The sequence below is a fragment of the Sitophilus oryzae genome, unplaced genomic scaffold (genome assembly GCF_002938485.1).
Source record: "Sitophilus oryzae breed Bouriz unplaced genomic scaffold, Soryzae_2.0 scaffold_562_pilon_pilon, whole genome shotgun sequence".
NCBI lineage: Eukaryota > Metazoa > Arthropoda > Insecta > Coleoptera > Curculionidae > Sitophilus > Sitophilus oryzae.
This window is the reverse complement of record NW_022147154.1, coordinates 2,470,396-2,492,817: the sequence shown is the minus strand read 5'-3', so window position 1 is coordinate 2,492,817 and position 22,422 is coordinate 2,470,396. Positions and strand designations below refer to the sequence as shown.

The following is a 22,422-nucleotide window of genomic DNA, read 5'->3' as shown; positions in this document are numbered from 1 at the left end:
TTTGATTTTTAATCTCTAAAACTACTACGAATATGAGTGTTTAATAGAAAAACTATAAGACATGAATGTAGTTTCCAAAAATGTAATGATATGCCGGGTGTTACGTTTAAAATAGCAAATATTTTACCTACCATTTACTATCTCGCCCTGTATGATTTACAAGTAGCGGTACAAAAGTAAAGATTTCAGTTAAGGTCTCCTTTTTACTGCCAGGGCTAATCTGGACGGGGCCTACTTTGTTTACGCGGAATCCGAACCGCGGTCCTCGGCCATATCATGGTCAATGGCCTACCGACTTGGCAAGTGTCTAAATCGACTCTTACTCACGAGATATCCGATCTCATCCGGCCTCGAACCGACGCGGCGCGGCGTGAAAGAGCAGTGTGTGTCAATAGATTTTACACTTTTGCCTTTTTTTGGACAACAGCACGATACAGAGTTTCGAACCAGTCACCCGTCCATCCACTAGTATCGCCTTACGTCGCTTAACTTCGGTGTTCTAATGGGAACCGGTGTTTCGACGTAGCTGGGCCGTTGCCTAAATAGAGATTTATATTTTTTTATAGATAATAATTTATAGATAATTAGATAATCAAATACTGATGCATAAAACTAATTTAATTTCAGTTTTTCAGAAATATAATAAAGTATTCCTTTAAAAAACACTTCTGTGTCAAAGCAACTTAACTAAATTAAAATATCAGTAAAGAAGACAAGTTGTTGCTATTATTAGAGCTTTAAAAATGAAGGCACTAAATAAAATAAATTAGGTAAAGAAACTAATTTTGTAAACATTTCGAGTAATTAGTGGAAGCCCATATTTCAAGCTGGCCATAGGAAGATAAATATAGCTCTCGCCTCTCTAGAGAGCCGTTGGTATATCATTCGATGATGTTGCCCCTCGACCTGTCCAATATGTCGACTTTATTTATTTGGTCTAAATAAGTTTCTCGTTTTGTAAGATGTTTCAATTTATGTACAGGATGTGGAACTAACTTTAATTATAATAACTTTACTAAAAACATTGTTTTAATGATTAGATAGATTTAGTTTCTCTATATCTACATGGAGCCTCTGAAATATTATCAACTATTTTAAAGGCTGGTAGGATAGAAGAGATAGAAAGAAACCCAGCTATATAACTTTGAAATTATAAAAAATAAATAAACAAGAATCTGAAGAAATTGCACTGTAAGTATACAGAGTGATTCACGTTTATATTCCGGTTAGATGTTTACAGAGATCCAATAGGATTTTTTGACAATTAATTTGGATTGTCGTATCCGGATTACAGTTTGTTAGATCAGTAATTCTTCCCGTTGAGCCAGCCACCTATGGCTGATGATAAACGATAGGTGGAGGCAAGCAGGATATTGAAGACGTGGTACTGAAAGGCGTCACATTTGTCGTCATTTCTGTCCAGCAAACTCCATTTGATTACATTGGATTTTACTGGGGCCACCCTAGTTCTGATACGGTTGAGCATTCTACAGGTTTTCCAGTCGCTAGAAACACCGTTTGGTGGGTACTCTCTAAGTAGGTAGTGGCAGGGAGATTCATGGTGATCACGTGGCTTAGGAAACGGCATCTGGATTTAAGTCTGCTTGTGCTGCACACTTCGCCAAAAATTGAGTGACGAACATCAACGGTTTGTTTTAGCTTCTCAGTCTCTCTCAACACAGTCTCATCTCAACACAGTCCAGTCTAGTCCCGTCAGTTTCAGTCTAGTCCAGTCAAATCACTACAGTCTACTGCTTTCAAACCAAAGGCGTCCGACGTTTGTCGATGACATTTTTTTTAACGTGTTCTCAGCAAAAATAAGCAGTTTAACAACAGAACGCTTTGAAAATGGACCAGAATCTTAGAGTAATAAATTTACGTCGATTAGAAAAAAGAAGAAGGCGAAGGAGAAATTATTTTATTTTTTTTATTACTCTCGGTTTCTATGATTTGAATGCTTGGGGTTATATATCGCCTCTTCTTTCTAACCAAAACAATTAAACTTTCCACATCCATTTGTGTACAAATATCGCAAATGACTGGCATAAAAATTCGACCGAACGAATCACTATCAGTCTTGACTTGTCTGGAAGCGACTGGACTGTAGACGACGTGTTTTGTTTGAAAACAAATTTCATTCCCGCATTTGTTTTTCTCATGACTGTCCTAGATTGGTTTCAGCAATGTCCGACGTGACTGATCGTGACTGGATTAGACTGTGTTGGTGCGAAATGGCCCTAAGTCAATGCTTGTAAAACCTGCGGTCTTGTAAAGGTTTTCTAGGGGGATTGGGTTTCATACAGCCTGTCACTCTTCTGCATATTTCATTCAGGTTATATATAGGGGCAGATCTACACCTCTCTAAGCAGGCATATTCGGCAGTTGTGAAACATAGAGCTTGAGCAGAAGTTCTGACTACGATAGATTCGGCTTCCCATTTGCTATTGGTCAGCTTATTAGGGAATTTCGTGCTTCTACTTTTTGGCGTGTTTTTTTGCAATGATATTTAATGTTCTATCCAGCACGACGCATATTTAGGCATATCTGTGTGTTCTATATAGTGGTGTCCCGTCCCATGTGATTAAGTCTGCGGCTTGTCTGTCTCAAGTTCAGGTGGAATGCACTCATTTTAGTTTTAAGAGGTTGGGTTTTAAAGAATTCCTTTTGTAATAAGTTGACATCGTTTATAGTGATAATAATAATTAAAAAATTGTATTTTGTTACTGTCTTTAGATTGAAATGGCCGTTTTTCAGAAAGGAGAATATTATAGGAGTTATTTGACTAAAGTTATTACAATTTACAATTTCAAATAAACCATATGCGAAAATGTCAAAAATTTAGATATGTTATGTTATTCTATTCAGAGTCTCATTTTCTACCCAATAAAATAGAAATATACCAAGAGCGCCATTTAAGAATCAAAAGTTGTCATTTCCGGTGAAACAGGAAGTGACCAAAAACAATTGAATACATCAATAATTAATCCGAATTTATGTCATATACTAACATAGCAAATCACTTTTAACAATAATTCCTCCAACTAGAAGTTGGAAGATATTTTTTTCGACTGGTTTACTTTGCAATAAGATTGGGTCTCCTCTGAATGATGATCGTATGGACGCACTTTTGTTTCTGGGATCTTACTACAAAGAGAAAAAAAACATCTTCTAAATCAGTAGTGAGGCTCTTTATTATTGTTCGTACTTACTTTTCTATTTTGAAGTACATATATAATATTGATTAGCAATTAGTGATGAATAAATATGTTATTTTTTATTTAGTATAATGTTTTGTTGAACGTATTAGTTATGTTTATATAGACATTTGCATTTTGTTTGTGATTGTTTGTGCTCATGTTAATTTTCTCATTACTGATACTTAATAGTTTGTTATTAAAAAACTCAATTTTTTATCGATTTTATTTTTGAAACCATCATTTTCTTGGCCATTGACGAACTCAACATTGTCCAAAAAATTGCTAGTATCGAAATTCCCGGTTCCAAAAAGAGCTCCGGTTCCGGACATCCTAGTAGTCAGGATATAGGTACTACTAGCTAAAATTTTACTAAAGTTACTTAAGAGACGCCATCTACAGTATGTCCCCGGATTGTTTTTTTCTCAAGAGAAAAGACTTTCTTATTATTTACATTTTGAGAAAAATACATTTTTCATAAAAAAATTCCTTGTTCTAAAATGGTAAACCCCGTTTATACTTTTTCAAATTTTCATACAATTTTAGAGAAAATAACGGAAAACATGAATATAGAGTTTAATCCTGAAAATCAAAACGCATTTCTATGGTAATATAACTTTGTTTTCATTCTTTAATAAATCGTTATTCATAGAATTTTAATTAATATTTTTTGTTGTTTTAACATGTTAAAGAAGCACATTTATTTAGTGCAATGCTATGAAAAGGGTTATTATATTTATCGGAAAATGTGATTTGGATGTTTTTGAAATGTGATTTTGGATGTTTTTCTTAATTTTCTCTAAAACAGTACGGAAATTTGCTAAAATATGAACTGAAAATTTTTATGAAGGATGATGTATTCTTCTCAAAATCTGACTAATAAATTTGTTTTCCCTGTGAAAAGACAATCCGGGAGACATACTGTATATAACAATATTTTGACAAAATATTTATAAATGAAAATTAGTATAAATTTTCTGAAAATCAATATTCAATATCCATGCGTTAATAAACCTATAACAATCATATAATATATATTTCAACAGAGCTATTCCGACAAACTGAATATTTTATTTATTACCGACAAAATTAAACTACTATCACTGTAAATTTTGTAGCATTACTGTTGGAGTGTAATCAAATAGTAATAATAAAGAATTGTATATCATGCTTTTATTTGTCTATTATATAAATTCTTCTTTGTAGCAGAATCTGCATTACTGCTTTCCAATAATGATGTTCTCTAGAAGAAGGAACAAACAATCCCAACACAAATAAAATAACCAGCTTATCAAATATAATAGCAACAGGGAAATAGCCCAATAAACATTGAAATTCGGGCAAATTGGTGACCGATTGTCGCTAATAATGGGAAAATGATGGGAAAGGTAATAATTTCAGCTTTTTTTATCGATCTCAGTAATAATGTGGAGTAAAAGAATTCTATTTCATGTTTTTTTCGTATCAACAAAGGGTTAAATAGTTCTAAACTAGTTAGTTCTATTAATAATCAGGCCATCAAAATATAATAAGAAATATTAATTGTTAAATTATACCTCTTAATTATATTCAAGTGATAACCTGACCCGGGGTGACTAGCTTATATACAGAGTGAGTTTTCTACGATGTTCTCTATGGGTATTTCGCAAACTACTGGACATGAGAGTCGGTTAAATGGGGAAAGAATTACGTAAGGTCAAAAATATGCGCCTTAATTCCATTATAGTCTATTTTAGACAAAAAGTTATCAGATAAAAGTTGTAGATAATCACATCCTTAATAAGATTTTGTTCTCCGGTTTTTTCTGCCTGTCATTTTTGACAGGCTTGGTACAGGCATGACTCAAACATATTATATGTTTTTTTAAATGAAAACCATAGTTGGTCATGACTTCATAAAAAGCGTAATTTTTAAAGCTTTCCAGCGATATAAGCTATGATTAAACTACTACCGTACCACCCCTTCGAGTGCCTCTCTTGATTCATAAGTTCTTTTGTAATTTGATCTTATTGTTAACCATACCGCAAAAAAATATAAAACGGATGGATCAGGTAACCGAGGAGGCCACCTCTTCCTATCCCTGAGTTTGTATAATTATGATATAAATAAGTTTTAACATTTCTTTCATTATGAAGGGGAGCGTCATAATGAAAGTCATGTTGAAACTACTCTATTGATGCCTGAGTCTCTAAATCTAAATTTGATCATGAAAAATCTAACTATCTAACATGTCTTAAAAAAATCGTTCCCTAAAAAGCGTAAATAAACACCGTCAAAGTATTCTCCAAAATATATGGCCAAGAAAAGCTGAACCAATAATCCCACATGCTTTTCTTGATTGAAAAATTAATTTTTACAATTTAGTTGCGTCTCGATAAGATATATTGATTTGGATGTGACAGTTTGACATCTCCGAAAGGTAACGACGATTGAACTTGTTTCCATGGCTAGTGAAATTGTGTAAAAAAGATATGAAGTGACTATAACTCAAATTTTTCGAAAAAGCGATATTATAGCTTATATCTAAAAGCTTAAAAAATAGCGCTTTTTATGAAGTCAATGCATTTTCATTTTTTAAAAAACATATGTTTGTGTCATATGCCAAAAATGACTGGTTTTGAAAAAGAACGGAGAACACTCATTAATATGTGATTATCTATAACTTTTATCTGAAGAGTTTTTGTCTAAAATAGGTTATAATGGAATTAGGGAGCATTTTTAAAATAGCCAAATTTTGTTTTTTTAAATCTCTAGTAAGCTATCAACTTTTTCAAAAATCCGAAAGGCGCATATTATGTTTATCCTCACAAAACTGCAATTTTTCCCCTTTTGACTCTCTAGCTTCAGTAGTTTCCGAGATACCCATAAAGAACATCGTAGAAAACATCCCTGTATAGATTAATAAATATTTATACACCATATTTATTTTCTAGACAAAGCATTTTGCTACGTTGGAAAAAAAATTAATAACAAGGAAACGATAAAAATATGTAAGAGAGTATTAAGTTATCCATTAAAACTATCAAAAAGCTATTAGCTGCCTGAATCCGATAACTCGTAGAGTGCAATTGCGAGCTATCGGTTTTTAGTAACTCCCACCCACCCCATAGCTTCCCTTAGTTCTTTTGGTATTAATAAACTTGCTATCAGACCGAGAACTCCGCCTAGTGAATCTATAAACTTTATTTTGTCTTGAGTAGATAAGTTTAGCAAATTGTTTAAAAAAGTTAATAGCTGTATAGCTTACTATTCCTTGCGATTAGAAACTTATCGTTGTTTATAAACAGAAATTATACAGGCTGTCTTAAATAAGTGCAAATATTTTCAGGCCTGGTAGATCTCGATAAAAGAAACATATTTTCTCTTTACCATTTTTCAAGTCCAAAATAACCGAGTTATTTAAGTTTGAAAATTTAAAAAAATATATATTTTTTGGAAAAATTTTGAGAGCCACCGGATTTTTTCTGTATTTGCATCTCTTTTAGTGCCGTAACCATAGAGTAAAGCTGTAACTATGGTAATATCAGAGATTAAGAAATTATACCGTGGAAAAATTTGCGGTGAACAGGCAGTTCTAAAAGTTTTCGAAAAATATACAGGGAAATTTAAAAGAAAATGCACGATTTTCAACATCTTTTTTGCGAAGAAAACCCTCATAAACGTGTTCCTGGGGTCGAAATATACCACCCCTGAAAATATTTGCACTTATTTAAGACTCATCCTGTATAATAAAAAATAAAATAATGATAAACTAAAGATCGTGAGAAAAGTTTGTAAAATGTCACTAAAATATATCGGATGTTTTCCGAAAAGTGGCTCACCCCTATAACTTTTGAACTAATGAAATTTTGTATATTAGTGTATATGACATAAATCGGGTTTGATTGGCGTATACAATAATTGTATACGCTAACTAATTATTAGTTTCGATCGCTTCCTGTTTCGCCGGAAATGACTACAACTTTTATTTTTTTTACATGGTATCCTCGGTAATTTTTTACGTAATTTGATAGAAAATGACATTCTCTCTTATTTATTTCTAATTCAACTTTTGACATTTTCATTTAAAAAAACTGTGTTAAAATCATTAACTTTTAATCAAGGAACTTTGGAAAAATAAATTTGATCATCTAATGCTTTCGTGTCTTTTCCTGGCCGGTTAAAAGATGCCCAAATCGTATTTTTAATCATAATTCAATTTCTTTAAATGGAACGAGGGTGGCTCATTTGCATATTTAGAAAAGTAATTGTTTACCATTAACTTGGTACCACATATTTGGTGTTTGAGACATTGCATCTTGTGTTATTTTTTCAAACAAAAAAACGAAATTTGGTATGTTAATATATGACATAAATTAGGGTTGATTGATGTTTTCACGGTTACTTCCTGTTTTACCGGAAATATTTCACCCTCGGTATATTTCTACTTTCTTCGATAGAAAATGGACACTCTGAATGGAATGACATAACATATATAAACTTTTCAAATTTTCGCATTAAAAAAATCGTCATTTTAAATTTCAATCTAGAGTGTTAAAAGGTTATAGACGGAGAACTGGCTACATAAAAAACCTTATCATCGTTACATGGCTAATTTTTTGTGTGAAGTATCCTTTTGTGCAGCCATTATGAAATAGTCATGTCTGTCAGCGCGATCCCGGGGCTTAAAGCGGGGGCGGCCAATCGAAAGGGTGTAATTTGGACACTAAAAATATTATAAGGTACACGTGTTATAATTGCGAAAATAGCTTTTATTTATTATTAAGAAACGTGTAAAACTGTTGACAGACATTTTTCTCGTGGCTAAATTGCCGGCAGACAACCCGAAAGAGGCATGGAATTTAACAAAAAAAATCATCGCATACATGCATGTCGATTGGTGGAATGTCATTTTTATTTATTTAAAAAACCGTATGCAAAAGGACCAACAAAAAAATCGTGGCTCAATCAGCGGTAGACGGTTATAAAAAACGCGATATTACTCTACAGGGTGAATCTTGAATAAGTGCAAATATTTTTAGAGCTGGTAGATCTCGATAAAAGAAACTTATACAAACATATTTTCTTTTTACCGTGTTCCAAATAAGTCTAAAATAACCGAGTTATTCAAGTTTGAAAATTTAAAAAGAAATTGATTTATTTTTAAATAATTTTGTGAGACACCTGTTTTTTCCTGTACTTGCATCCATTATTTTAGTGTCGTAGCTATAGAGTAAAGCTGAAGCATGATAGGTTAAGAAATACTTATACCGTTGGTAAATTTGCGGTAAACAGGCTGTTCTAAAAAGTTTTCTAAAATATACAGGAAAATTTAAAAATAATGCACGATTTTCTACATCTTTGTTAGCGTCTACCCTATAGAATTGATTAAATTCGCTTAAAGCGCGTGACCTTGGCTGACAGTAGCCTAGACCAACAGTAGCCAGAACTGAATATCCGCGCAGGTCCAAGCATGAATGCTGTCTTGAGGCGTCAAGACTTCACTTCGTCGCGCGCCCTGCTTGATAATGTATATCTATTATTTAATTAATTAGTTTATTAATAATGTATATCTATAAAGAGACCACCCTGTCTCTAATATCAGAAGTGGGGTTGTACCCGTTTACCCCATAAAAAGTGCCCTTTGATTGGTTTGTGGTTTGTTGTGCTATATTTTGGTGATAAAATTAGTTTTTATGGTGAAAGAATGGTATTATTTTCAAATTGTTTTATTGGGGGATAGGTCAAGTGTAAGAAAATGTAGGTATTTAGATTATCGGTAAGTTTGAAATGAGATTTTATAGGAAAGATTAAAAGAAGTGCCGATTTATACGAAGGGCGAAGTCTTTTGATAATAAACGTTAGGGATGTACGATCTGAATCGATTTTAATCAAAGATCGATCTTTTTGCAAAGAGAAATCGATCGATTTTTGTCAAATTGTCTTTTAATATAATCGACTTTTTATTTCAAAATCGAAGATCGATTTTATACAGTTTTACATGTTTATTTTTGTTAGAATAAGAAACATTTTAGTTTTGCTTGAATAATTGTTTTCTAGTAAAACGGCATCTAGCAATGAATAGAATTAAGTGTAAGTTCGCCATGTTTGTTTATGATTTATGTCAGGTGTAAGATTATTGTCGGTGATTCCCATATTTTTATATTTTGGCCTTTTTATTTTATATCGTATAATTCGTATATTTATAATAATTTTAGCCTCTGAATCGGTTTAAATTTTAAATGTGTTAATAAACGGTTTTACGATTTTTATGTATCTAATAATTTTTTATATGATGATATTATCGTATTTTTATTACACTAGACAGTAGATACACCAGTAAATTCAGAGTCGAATGTCGATATTTGATAGGATCGATCTTTTGTTGCCGATTTTTCTGGATTGATCTTGTGTCCGATGTGGAATCGATTAAAAATGTCGATTTATTTTATTTCTGGGACATCCCTAATTTACGCGCCTTTGCTGATTCAAAATATTTTATATTTCGATTACTCCTAATGTAACCAAACTGATGAAAAAAAAAGGTATCTGAACCGACAGACAGGATATCTACAGGGTGCGAGGTATGATGTTCCTGGTTTTCAACCAGACACTTGTTCTTGTGATTTGTAATAATTTAGGTATTATTAATAATATAAATTGTAAAATTAATTTAATAATTAATATTGCAATCAATTTTGTTATGTTGAAGAATTTATATTTAATGATTAATGGTAACCTATTTATAACACATATTATTAATTTTCCTTGTTGAAACTTTTGGATAGTGGTGATGTAATCGAAATATCAATTGCAATAAATAGGTCCGGCAAAAGAACAATGAAAAATATTTTAAGTTGATAGTTATTTTATGTCTACTTTGGTCACAGCTTTGGTTGTTTATTGAATTTGTAGATTTGGTAAAAATTTCGGAAAATGTTATTTTTACATTATACACTATCAATTATTTTAGATAAGCATATTTCTTCAAATAAAATGAGTTCTGTACATAATGAGATACTGTGATGTCATTTAAAAATTAGTTAAGAAAAGAAAAAAAAATGAAACTGGATCTTGTAACTTAATGTGCAGTGAACGTTTAAATGTTCAGCAACTACTTAAAAAAAATGGATAAATAAACAAGGGAATTAAATAAAAATATAGTTTTTATACTCGTTAGGTATAATATATTATTTGTCCGAAATAAATTCAGTGTGAATCCTGATTATCCTGTAAAATAAAGGTGTTTATGCTTTGATAAAAATATAATGGGCTAGTATATGATATTGTTAGAACCATGTTACCAGAATTATTTTATTAATTTACATTTTTTTTCATTCGACTTATTTTGATGCACCCTGTATAATGAAAATCATTTTGGTGGCAAATCCAGGGCGTTCAGTCTGAGCCTTATCGGTTTGTTAATGTAAACAAGCCTTTTGCCACCTAGCATTTTCTTTTCGTCTCGAGAATTGTTTTGTTTTTCCGACTGAAAGCTGAGACATTCGGTATTTGGGAGTTTGTAATGGTTGTGTAAGACCGATGAAATTGTACCACAAATAGTACAATTTGTGGTACAATTGATATTGAGTCGTGCATCGAGTAATGTATTTTGTACGCAGGTGTTTGTGTTAAAGCTGTGAAGGGGTGACATTTTTTGTACCCATTGGTAAGAGCAGCGAAGGGACATACATTTTTTTGCTTTTATCGACAATGCGCTGAAGGAGTTTTCGGGAGCATCTGGATTCTCTCAATTACTTCAGATGTCATATAATACATTATCAAAAATTTTCGATTTCATGTGCACCAACACTAACATAATCATAATCAAGGCATTGTAGATGAAATTCAGATTGCTGCAAGAGGCGAAAATTGGGTTTAAAATTGAACTTTTGTCAAGTATACCGTACAACGCATTAGATTGAAGTTACTGTTTTATTGAGTGGTAACGTGTAGGGTGAAAAGACATAGTTTGGTGTCTACTTTAACATTTTTAGCCTGATTAATAGGTATGTTATTGTTGTTAACCTGTTGTAATATTTACAAGTTAAGGTTAATTTAAAATGGTGTACACTGGTGTGGCAAATCGAACGTTAAAATAAAAATGAAGGTGTTTTCAGCACAAGTGTTTTTTTTTAAGTTCTTTTCCTGTAATTACTTTTGTAGAGTTATATAGATTTGTATACTTACATAGATCAGGACGCAAGTGTACATTTTGTCAGAATGGGCGAGCGAATTATAAAAAAAACACAACTTGTCATAAACAAAGAAATAAAATGCAACTTGTCATAAACTCCACTGCTGACAAACATTACTCAAAGATCACCATTGCAATTGTTGTTCGACAGCTAGGATTCTGACCCAAGGCATGGTGTCCGGAGGGCTGCACCGATTTGCTTGACATAGAGAGCGACTGCGAGGATGAAATGGCGTGTTAGCGTCAAGTTTATTGCGTACCTGCCAGCTCTTATTTAATGGGTGAGCCTTTTAATAAAGTTTTGCTAATATTTGTATTGTTTATTTTGTTTTATTTGGAAATGTTGCGGGCAGCGGCCGGACATTGTCCATTGTGTATTTTGTTTCATTTGGAAATGTTGCGGGCAGCGGCCGGACATTGTCCATTGTTTATTTTGTTTTATTTGGAAATGTTGCGGGCAGCGGCCGGGCATTGTCCATTGTTTATTTTGTTTTATTTGGAAATGTTGCGGGCAGCGGCCGGACATTGTCCATTGTTTATTTTGTTTTATTTGGAAATGTTGCGGGCAGCGGCCGGACATTGTCCATTGTGTATTTTGTTTTATTTGGAAATGTTGCGGGCAGCGGCCGGACATTGTCCATTGTTTATTTTGTTTTATTTGGAAATGTTGCGGGCAGCGGCCGGACATTGTCCATTGTTTATTTTGTTTTATTTGGAAATGTTGCGGGCAGCGGCCGGACATTGTCCATTATTTATTTTGGTTTATTTTGGAAATGTTGCGGGCAGCGGCCGGACATTGTCCATTGTTTATTTTGTTTTATTTGGAAATGTTGCGGGCAGCGGCCGAACATTGTCCATTGTTTGTAACTATTAATGAAGAAGAGAGGTATCTCTCGTACGTATGCTTTTTCTTACCAAGGGTTATTCTATTTACAGAATCCTCCATATATGGTATGGGTATGGAGTATGACATATCAATGAAAAACTTCGAGAGGTGGCATCGTATATATGTGGATTTTATATTTGGATCGTATAACCTTCGCATTAACCACTGTTTGTATGCTTATAATGTTAATAGGTATATATTAAATATTATTATTGTATAAGTGTATTGACTTATCAATTACCTGAACAACAATCATTTGAATTTGAGTTGAGCCGAGCACGTCTCAAATGCAGAATGGCCAAATGTTAGCGTCTACCCTATAGAATTGATTAAATTCGCTTAAAGCGCGTGACCTTGGCTGACAGTAGCCTAGACCAACAGTAGCCAGAACTGAATATCCGCGCAGGTCCAAGCATGAATGCTGTCTTGAGGCGTCAAGACTTCACTTCGTCGCGCGCCCTGCTTGATAATGTATATCTATTTTTTAATTAATTAGTTTATTAATAATGTATATCTATAAAGAGACCACCCTGTCTCTAATAATCTTTTTTTGCGAAAAAAAAACTCATAGACGTGTTCCTAGAGTCGAAATATATCACCCTTAAAAGTATTTTCACTTATTTAAGACTCACTCTGTATAAGCGTTTTCAGGAAACGCTGACGCGTTATCAATTGAAATATAATACCTGTAAGTCTATAAAAAAATTACGGTGCAGATATCGACTCAGAGGAAGACTCGTTTGTGAGAGCGGGGATCTGCAGTACGATGAGTCAGATACAAATAGTGAGACAAAATAGTAAATGTATGATATCTGTTTTGAAATATTAAAAAAATATATTTATAATATAATCGTATATCGTATACATGATTTATCTATACTTAAATGGATGAGGCGGCGAGCGTTCCCTGAAAGCGCTAGAGTAATATCGCGCTTTTGATAACTGTCTGCAGCTGATTTAGCAACGATATTTTTGCCTGCCCTGTTGCATACGGCTTTTAAAATAAATAAATATGACATTCCACCAAGCGGCATGCATGTATGCCATTTTTTTTCAGTTCTTCTAAAAGCTATTTTCGCAATGGGCTCTTTCACAAAAAATAAAATACCCAATTCAAGGACAAAATCTGAAATACAAGACTATTTTCAGTATATTTATCCAAAAAAAAATAGTTCCATGACATTCTTTTATAGGCCCTATTTTTTTATACAATGACATAATTTTTTTATAGGTCCTCAAAATTGCTTTAATTAGAAATAATTTTAAAGTGCCAATTGATGACGTATGAAAAATACGCCCAATCACATTGCAGAACCGTGCTCGTGCGCCAGCCAACAACTGGAAACATTGCGATTTGATTTGACCAGCACCACCTCAACTCAAGGCCAATCAGCATAATATGGGCAAGGTAAATATGGCGGCGAAGGCAGCGCATTATTAAATTGTTTACCTTTAACCTGAAAAGCCGGTAGTGGTTTCTCGTTCCGATTGCATACCAGAAATAATTAATTATCTCTAGTTTGTTGTGCTTCTGCAACACGTTTATTTAGTTCTTAGTGTTCAGTGCATGGTGTGGTCAGAAAATTGTGATAAAATAACAGTGTAATAAAAATCCAAACCAGACATTCCAAATAGGGAACTTCAAATTTTTGGGCTTTTCGTACTCCTCTATTATTAATTATTTTAAGGTAAGAACTAGAAGTATTTATCAAGATATTACACCTAAATGAGTAAAAAGCCTTCGCCGCCAGTCTGCATAGTACTTTATAATGGTTACTTACAATAATCAAAAGATAGGTATTAAAGGGTAGGTATTAACATTTTATTTTAGCATGCCTTTTACATGCTCTGTTCCAAATTGTCACGGGAATTATAGAGGGGGTCCCAAGGTTTCTGATTTTATATTCCCCAAAAATGACGAGCTTCCTAAAAAATGGTTGACTATTACTATTACTGAACTATTAAAAGAGACAATTTTACTCCTACGAGTAGTTCTCGGGTAAGAAGTGCATTAAATATGGCAAAAAGGCAAAAGGCCCCCCAAAGCCTCTGTTACCCTAGTGGGGATGTAGTTATGGCTACTGCTTACACTTACCTCACTAAAATGTACAAAAAAATGTAAAATCACAAAGTAAAATATTGGAAGAAAATCAAGCTTTTTACATCAAAAAGATCACAGAAAGATATTGACAACATTGAAAATATAAATGGCCTGAATGTAAGTCTTTTTTAGGTCACAATTGCCCCTCACATACGTCACAATTTATTATTAAATCCATCTTGTTCAGAATATCCAATATTTTAGTTTGTTTTAATTAATTTTTTAGTGAAATATTACGTAATCTAACCCGACATTTGTGTGAAAAATGTCTATTTGGAAATAAAACAGGTTTTATAATACGCGTCAAATAAAGCACTTCTATCTCCGCCATATTCGGCCCGGACGCGGCCCTGTTGCATATACGTATTACTTTTTACAAATATACTCAGCCTAATCTCCAAAAAGTGAAGCCCAAACAGTGAAAGAACAATATGGAATTCTGCATAAGTCTATTTCACCCGGATATTCATTTAACTGAGCATGCCTCACCTGAAGAAATTTTCATTGGTCGATGTTTTTAAAGAGAAGTGGTTGACTGACATTTCCCCTAACCTTCAATTTTATTTATATTTTTATTATTTATAACACATTATCATGGAGTTGGAAAAATATCAAAAAATTGTTGGAAACAATAAACTAAACAAAATCACTCTTTTACGCGCACAAATAAAAAGTAATCCAAACAGAACTAAAACAACAATCAATCGTAGTTTGGCGCAATCGCAGTTCAATCCATATCCGGGTGAAATAGACTTATGCAGTTTTAATATGGAGCTGGGTTATGTTGTCTTTTTCTTACGGCACAGAAATTGCACACGGGGTTAAATAGGGAACCCTGAGTATATTTGTAAAAAGTAATACGTATATGCCCTGTTGCCGCTTTTCAACATGCCAGGTGTGACGTATTAAAAATAAAGTGCGGATTTTTATTCTGGGCTTTTTTGTTTTTATTTATTTTCTTAAGAACGACTTCAAATTTTTCGAAAGTGAGATAGCAGAAAATTCTATAATTAACTTCTTTATTCAATTATGCTAATTCCAAAATATAGTGAAGGAGCCCATTATAACTCGTTTACCTTATAATATTTTATATTATAAGGTAAACGGGATCGCGCTAGCAGACATGACTATTTCATAATGGCTACACAAAAGGATACTTCACACAAAATATTAGCCATGTAACGATGATAAGGTTTTTTATGTAGCCAGCTCTTAGATTATTAATAGGCTGTGTTAAAAACACTAATTTTTAACCAAGGAGTAAGGAGCCTTGGAAAAATAGATTTGATCATCTAATGTTTTTCGTGTGTTGTCCTGGTCGGTTAAATGATGCCCAAATCATATTTTTAATATCTCAATTTTTTCAAATAGAACAAGGTAAGCATATTTGGAAAAAAACATTTTTTTACGAAAAATTTGGTACCGTACACACGGTATTTCGAGTCTAATTGTCGTTATGAACCGCATTTTACACTTGCAAATAAACCATATTTATGCGAAAATGTCAAAAATTTCTATACAGAGGCGCATTTTCTATCCAATAAAATAGAAATATATCAAGAGTGCCATTTAAGAATCAAAAGTTGTAGTAATTTCCATCGAGAAGTGACCAAAAACGATTGAATACATCAATAATTAATCCTAACTTATGTCATATACTAACATACCAAATCATTTTTTTTGTTTGAAAAATTTAAAAAGTTATAAGGGGTGAGCCACTTTTGAGACGTACCCGGTATATTCTTGTTTTATATTTATTTTTTTAATGAGTTACTTAAACAAAAACAATATTTGTTGGACATAATTAATTATTTACCTAATTATATATTTACTACTTCGTTACTGTTAATAATTTACTTATAGAAACTTAACTTTTCTATAATTAAGGCGTTACGTGACAGGAGTTCCAGTAAAAAAGTAATTTTCAGTTATTTTTTATTATAAATAAAAAATAACTGAAAGAACCTTGTATATTACTTTTTTTTTGTATTTCCGTATTTTTTTCTATTTTAATATAAGAGGTGAGTAATCCTTTTTTTCGTTTTTAATAAGAAATAACTCAGACGTTTTATTTACAATAAAAAGCCCAATAACCGTAATTAATTCAAAATACAAGCCTCATATTTTTTATGGGCTTCTAACACGAAATGAATTAGTAAAGAACTAGCTGGTCTTTTAGCTGTTATTAGTATATTACAGAATATTTATTTTATAAAAAAAAATCTAAATATATTAATTTTCGATTTTATATTTTTTATGGATTTTGAAAGTTGATGGATTTTGAAAAACCGTAAAATTAAATAAAAAAATATTGAAATTTTATATTAAAAAATATATTATTTAAGGTATTTTTTTTAATTTTTCTTAATAGTTCTAAATCATTAATCACTTAATTTATACATCATCAATCACATTTTTAAAATACCTGTCTCATCAGGATCTTCATCCTCGCTAATCAGCGTCTGACAATGACAGCAGCACCATATAAAAACCGAAATCAACACCACTTTCAAAAAATAAACCATGTCTCAAACAGCAAGAATACCGAAAAACCGGCCACCAAAAAATGTTCTATCAGCGCGAAACAATCCTCCAAAAATCCACACGCACCAAAACTTTCGTCTCCTGCGACCGACTAGAGCTTCGACGTCGTCCGTAACGATGATGCGTCGCGACGGCGGGCGTCAGGTCCTCCCTCACAGCCGGTACAGCGTATACTGGCCCATTCAGCAGGCCAAGGGTAGAAACCACCCCCTGCAGCACGAGCCGCAGCGGAACCCGCCGAAGGTTCACGAACCACCACTTCGTCACACACCTGAAATCTTGGGCAATCACCGAATTCGGCAGGAGTTGCTGCTGGAAAAGTGGAACGTCGACCTCCTGATGGGGTGGTAGTAGGGGGTGATGGAAAACACGAGGGTGGTGATGGAGCGAGGTGGGGGAGGTAGAGGATAACAAGACATGGTAAAGAGGCGAGTTGAAAGATGAATTTGTTCGATGGTGTTATCTTGTTACCTTCACAATTTGTTAAAGTGTATACAAGAGCAATATGCATTTTTCAATATTCCGGTAAATATGTTAAATCAGTGTTTAATTTTTGTCGTGATAGATACATCCATGTTATCGGATGATACCTTGCATCCACTAGTAGTAAAGGCGCGTTTACACGAGATGAGTGAATTGATCAAGTAACTTGAATTCAACATACTTGAAAGCATATTCCGAATTTACACATTTCTTGTGTACTTTCAAGACTAAAATTAGCCAAATCTGTCCAGCCGTTCTCGAGTTTTAGCGAGACTAACAAACGTCATTTTATTTTTATACGGGGTGGTTCGAACTGTATTCCGGAAACTTCGGCAGCATATTCTGCAGATAAATATAAGTAAAAAGCGAGGTAAAAAGATTTGTATAAATGTATGCCCTAGAATGCTTAGTTTCGGAAGTACAGGGTGTAGAAGTTTCATTTTTATTTAGATTTTTTCCAAATAATTTTTGAATTAACGTCAATATTTTTTTTATATGATTCCTATTTGTAGGGGGCGCCACCTACATGTGTTTAAATTGTTTGAAGAGTAATAACTTTTCGTCCGTACCTGTATAAAAAAACTAGTGAGTAAAAATATACATTTCCGTGAATTTTTACGTAAAAAATATATCTTGGTAAAAATCGCTACGAGCAACCGTTCTGAAGATATTTAGAATGGAAATTGTCAATACATGTCATTATTGACCAAAAAAAAACACATTGTGTAGGTAGATAGTTATTTGACTGAAATAATAAATTTGGGAAATGTTTATTTTTTTTAAATTAATTATAAATTTTTCTTCGAAAAAATGACGATAAAACAGTTTCTGTTGAACTTTTGTCACCGAAAACATTTCAAATTTATGATTTCAGTCTAATAACCATTTAGGTAACATGTTTAATTTATGTCAGTGATGACAGGTATTGATGATTTCCGTTGCCAATATCTCGAAAACCATTTCTCGTAGCGATTTTTACCAAGAGACAAAAGACCTTTTGTACGTAAGGTACAGACGAAAAGTTATTACTCTTCAAAACGATTAAAAGACATGTAGGTGACGCCCCCTAGAAATAGGAGTCATAATGACATCAAAATAAAATTTCTCATGTCAAAAAACTCCCAGACACCAATTTTCATCGAAATATTGACGTTACTTCAGAAATTATTTGGAAAAAAATCGAAATAAAAATTAAACTTCTACATCCTGTATCTCCGAAAGTAAGCATGTTAGGACATACATTTATACGAACTTTTTTACTTATTTTTATCTGCAGAATATGCTGCCCAAGTTTCCGGAATACAATTCGGACCACCCTGTATATACAGGGTGAGTTTCCTACGATGTTCTCTATGGGTATCTCGGAAACTGCTGGAGATAGAGAGTCGGTTAAATGGGGAAAGAATTGCAGTTTTGTGGGGTCATAAACATGCACCTTTCAGATTTTTGAAAAAGTTCATGGCTTACTAGATATTTCGAAAAAAACAAATTTTGGCTATTTTAAAAATCGTCTCTAATTCCGTTATAATCTATTTTCGAGAAAAAGTTTTCAGATCAAAGTTGTAGATAAGCATATCCTTAATGAGATTGTGTCCTCCGTTTTTTTTCTAAAGCCTGTCATTTTTGACATATGACACAAACATATGTTTTTTTAAATGGAAACCATAGTTGGCCATGACTTCATTAAAAGCGCCATTTTTTAAGCTTTTCAGCGATATAAGCTATAATATGTTTATTTTCGAAAAATTACTGAGTTATAGCCAATTCTTATCTTTCTTGGCTAATTTCACTTAGTTGGTATGGTATTTTATTCTGTTATGATTTATAACCTATAAAAAGACAGAATATTTTATTAAACGGTTCTTTACAATTTACCTTACACAAAATAAAACTTATATCACTACATACCTACAATTTAAGTTAAGTTATTAGCAAATTCAAATGTTTAATTAGCAAATGTTCAAAAACCGCCATCGTTTTGAGTGCATAAAATGCATGTTTAAAACTGAATTACAAGCTTTTCCCACAGAACGGCCGGTCGAGTTTAATAAACTTCTCTTCTCCTAATTCATGCTTGCATGATGCCTCTCTTAATTGGTAAGTTCTTTTTTAAACCTTGTTGTTAACCATACAGCATAAAAAAATCTAAAATGGATTGGTCAGGTGATCGAGGAGGCCTATGCAATTAGTCCACCTCTTTCTATCCCTGAGTTTGCATAATTATAATATAAATAATTTTTAACTTTTCTTTCATTATGAGGGGGAGTGTCATAATGAAAGCAATGTTGGAACCACTCTATTGATGCGCGAGTATCTAAACGTAAGTAACGTTCACCGGTCAACGTATCCTCGAAAATGTATGACCAAGAAAAGTTGAACCAATAATCCTACACGCTTTTTTTCATTTGAAAAATTCATATTTACAATTTTTGTTTATTTTAATTTACAAAGTTTGGATGTGACAGTTTCACATTACTGAGAGCAACGACAATTGAACTTGTCCCCATGGCTAACTAAGTGAAATTGAGTAAGAATGATAAGAATTGGCTATATAACTCAGTAATTTTTCGAAAGAAGCATATTATAGCTTATATCACTGAAAAGCTTAAAAAATGGCGCTTTTTATGAAGTCATGGCCAACTATGGTTTCCATTTAAAAAAACATTTGTTTGTGTCATATGTCAAAAATGACAGGCTTTAGAAAAAAAACGGAGGACACAATCTCATGGATGTGATTATCTACAACTTTTATTTGAAAACTTTTTGTCTAAAATAGATTATAATGGAATTGGGGACAATTTTGAAATAGCCAAAATTTGTTTTTTTCGACATATCTAGTAAGCCATGAACTTTTTCTTCACAAATCTGAACGGCGCATGTTTATGACGACACAAAACTGCAATTCTTTCCCCATTTAACCGACACTCCATCTCTAGTAGTTTCCGAGATACCCATAGAGAACATCGTAGGAAACTCACCCTGTAGATTAAAACATATTTATATTTATGTTACTGTAAATGTCCGAAATGCGGTAAAACCTAGGATACGCACGGTAAAACCTAGGATAAGCGTGCTAAACCTAGGATTTACCAATGCTAACACCCCCCAAATAACCACGCTAACCAACTCGAAATGCGGTAAAACCTAGGTTTCAGTGGCGGATACAGAGGGGGGGCATGGGTCCCGGCCCCCCCGTAAAATATATGAATTTGGTTAAAAATTAGGCTTTTGGGTTTAAAATGGTTCCCTAAATAGCATATTCTACATTACTTTTTATTTGCCCCACCCCCTACTAAAATAAATTCCTGTATCCGCCCCTGCTAGGTTTTACCGCATTTCGGACATTTACAGTGACCATTTATACATCCTATTTATTATATCATCAGCTTTGCTACGTTGAAAAACAAACTTAACGAGGAAACGATAAAAATATGTAAGAGAATATTAAGTTATCCATTAAAACTATCAAAAAGCTATTAGCTGCATGAATCCGATAACTCGGAGAGTGCAATTGCGAGCTATCGGTTTTTAGTAACTCCCACCCACCCCATAGCTTCCCTTAGTTCTTTTGGTATTAATAAACTTTTGCTATCAGACCGAGAACTCCGCCTAGTGAATCTATAAACTTTATTTTGTCTTGAGTAGATAAGTTTGGCAAATTATTTAAAAAAGTTAATAGCTGTATCGCATATTATTCCTTGCGATATAAGATTAGAAACTTATATGTGGTTAAAGAGATAAATTCTACAGGTTGTTAATTTGTTTATTACTCGTGGCAAGAGCTTTATTGTTGAAATATGAAAACCTCGGCCCGCTCATCGCGTCGATAGACGACGCGACGGGACGAGTCGGCAGAAAACCCTATAAGTGCATGCGCTCTCAATAGACAGTGTTGCCATTCTGTTTCCCCATAAGTAACTGTCCAGTTAACAACCTGTATAATAAAACACAATTAATGATAAATTAAAGATCGTGACAAAAGTTTTTAAATATGTATGTCACCATAGATGGCAGATAAAATATATCGGATGTCCTTCAAAAGTTTGCCAAAATTTCTCCAAAACACACCTTGCATCCACTGGGTCAGTAAAGGTGCGTTTATATGAATTTTGAATTGAATTGATCAAGTAACTTGAATTCAACAGACTTGAAAGCATATTTCGAATTTACACATTTCATGTCAAAAAGCTTCTGTAAGTTGATTCAAAATGGCGACAGTACATAAAGCTGAACTTCAAACTTCCAAAATTATGGCAATAGAATTAACAGAAAGTTTATTACGTAAAAAAACAAGACGTAAAAGAAGAATGTAGATCAAAAAATGGATTAGCCGCAGAACTACTTATGGTTCATCTAATAACTTAATATCTAAGCTATAGTATAAAGATCCTAGAGAGATTATAAAAAAATAAGGGTAAAAAAAGTAATGTTATAAAATAAGCGTAATGCGTTATGTTAAAAGTGAAGTGTGAATTGTGTTGAAATAATGCTTTATTTTATTTTTGTAGAAAATGCTCGAGAAAATGCTATCATTATACGCTCTTTACACTATGGGGAAAATACTTCGAAGCAGGTTAAGATCGTGTTTCCTTGCCTAAATTTGTCTCGTCTCGGCTTATTTCCGTTTGTCTTGACCTACTTTCATTTCTTAAAACATATTCTCCGCTTGTCTTGACCTACTTTTATTCCTTCAAAATGCCTCGTAACTACTCGTGCAATTGCGGAGAAGGGCGTGCGGGGATTTTTTTGACTCGAGTGTCTCCTAGTTTCCTGTTGTTCCGTTCAATTTCTTTTTGACGACAACGCTTTGACGACAACCCGAGAAAAAGGACCTCTTTTCATAAATCTCAGTGAAATAAGTGAACCTAGACATTTCTAAAATTTCTGTTGTTACGATGACATTTCGTTAATTACATGTCGTTTTATGTTGATATATGTATATTCCACAAAATTAATATTTGAACAGAGGTTTATAATATGTATAGTAGATATCCTTGTATATGGATTTTTAAAGTAGCTCAACCTAAGACGTTTATGG

At 33.1% G+C, this 22,422-nt stretch overlaps 1 protein-coding gene across 1 annotated transcript in view; it reads right to left on the bottom strand.

Annotated features, from left to right (window-relative positions):
- Positions 1-17,046, bottom strand: part of LOC115887301 (hemicentin-1-like) — a 662,438-nt gene extending 645,392 nt beyond the window's left edge. The window contains exon 1 of the mRNA XM_030906694.1: positions 16,783-17,046. Coding sequence (XP_030762554.1) covers positions 16,783-16,882 — 100 coding nt within the window. The 5' untranslated portion in view covers positions 16,883-17,046. The remainder of the gene's footprint in view (positions 1-16,782) is intronic.
- Positions 17,047-22,422: the final 5,376 nt, after the last annotated feature.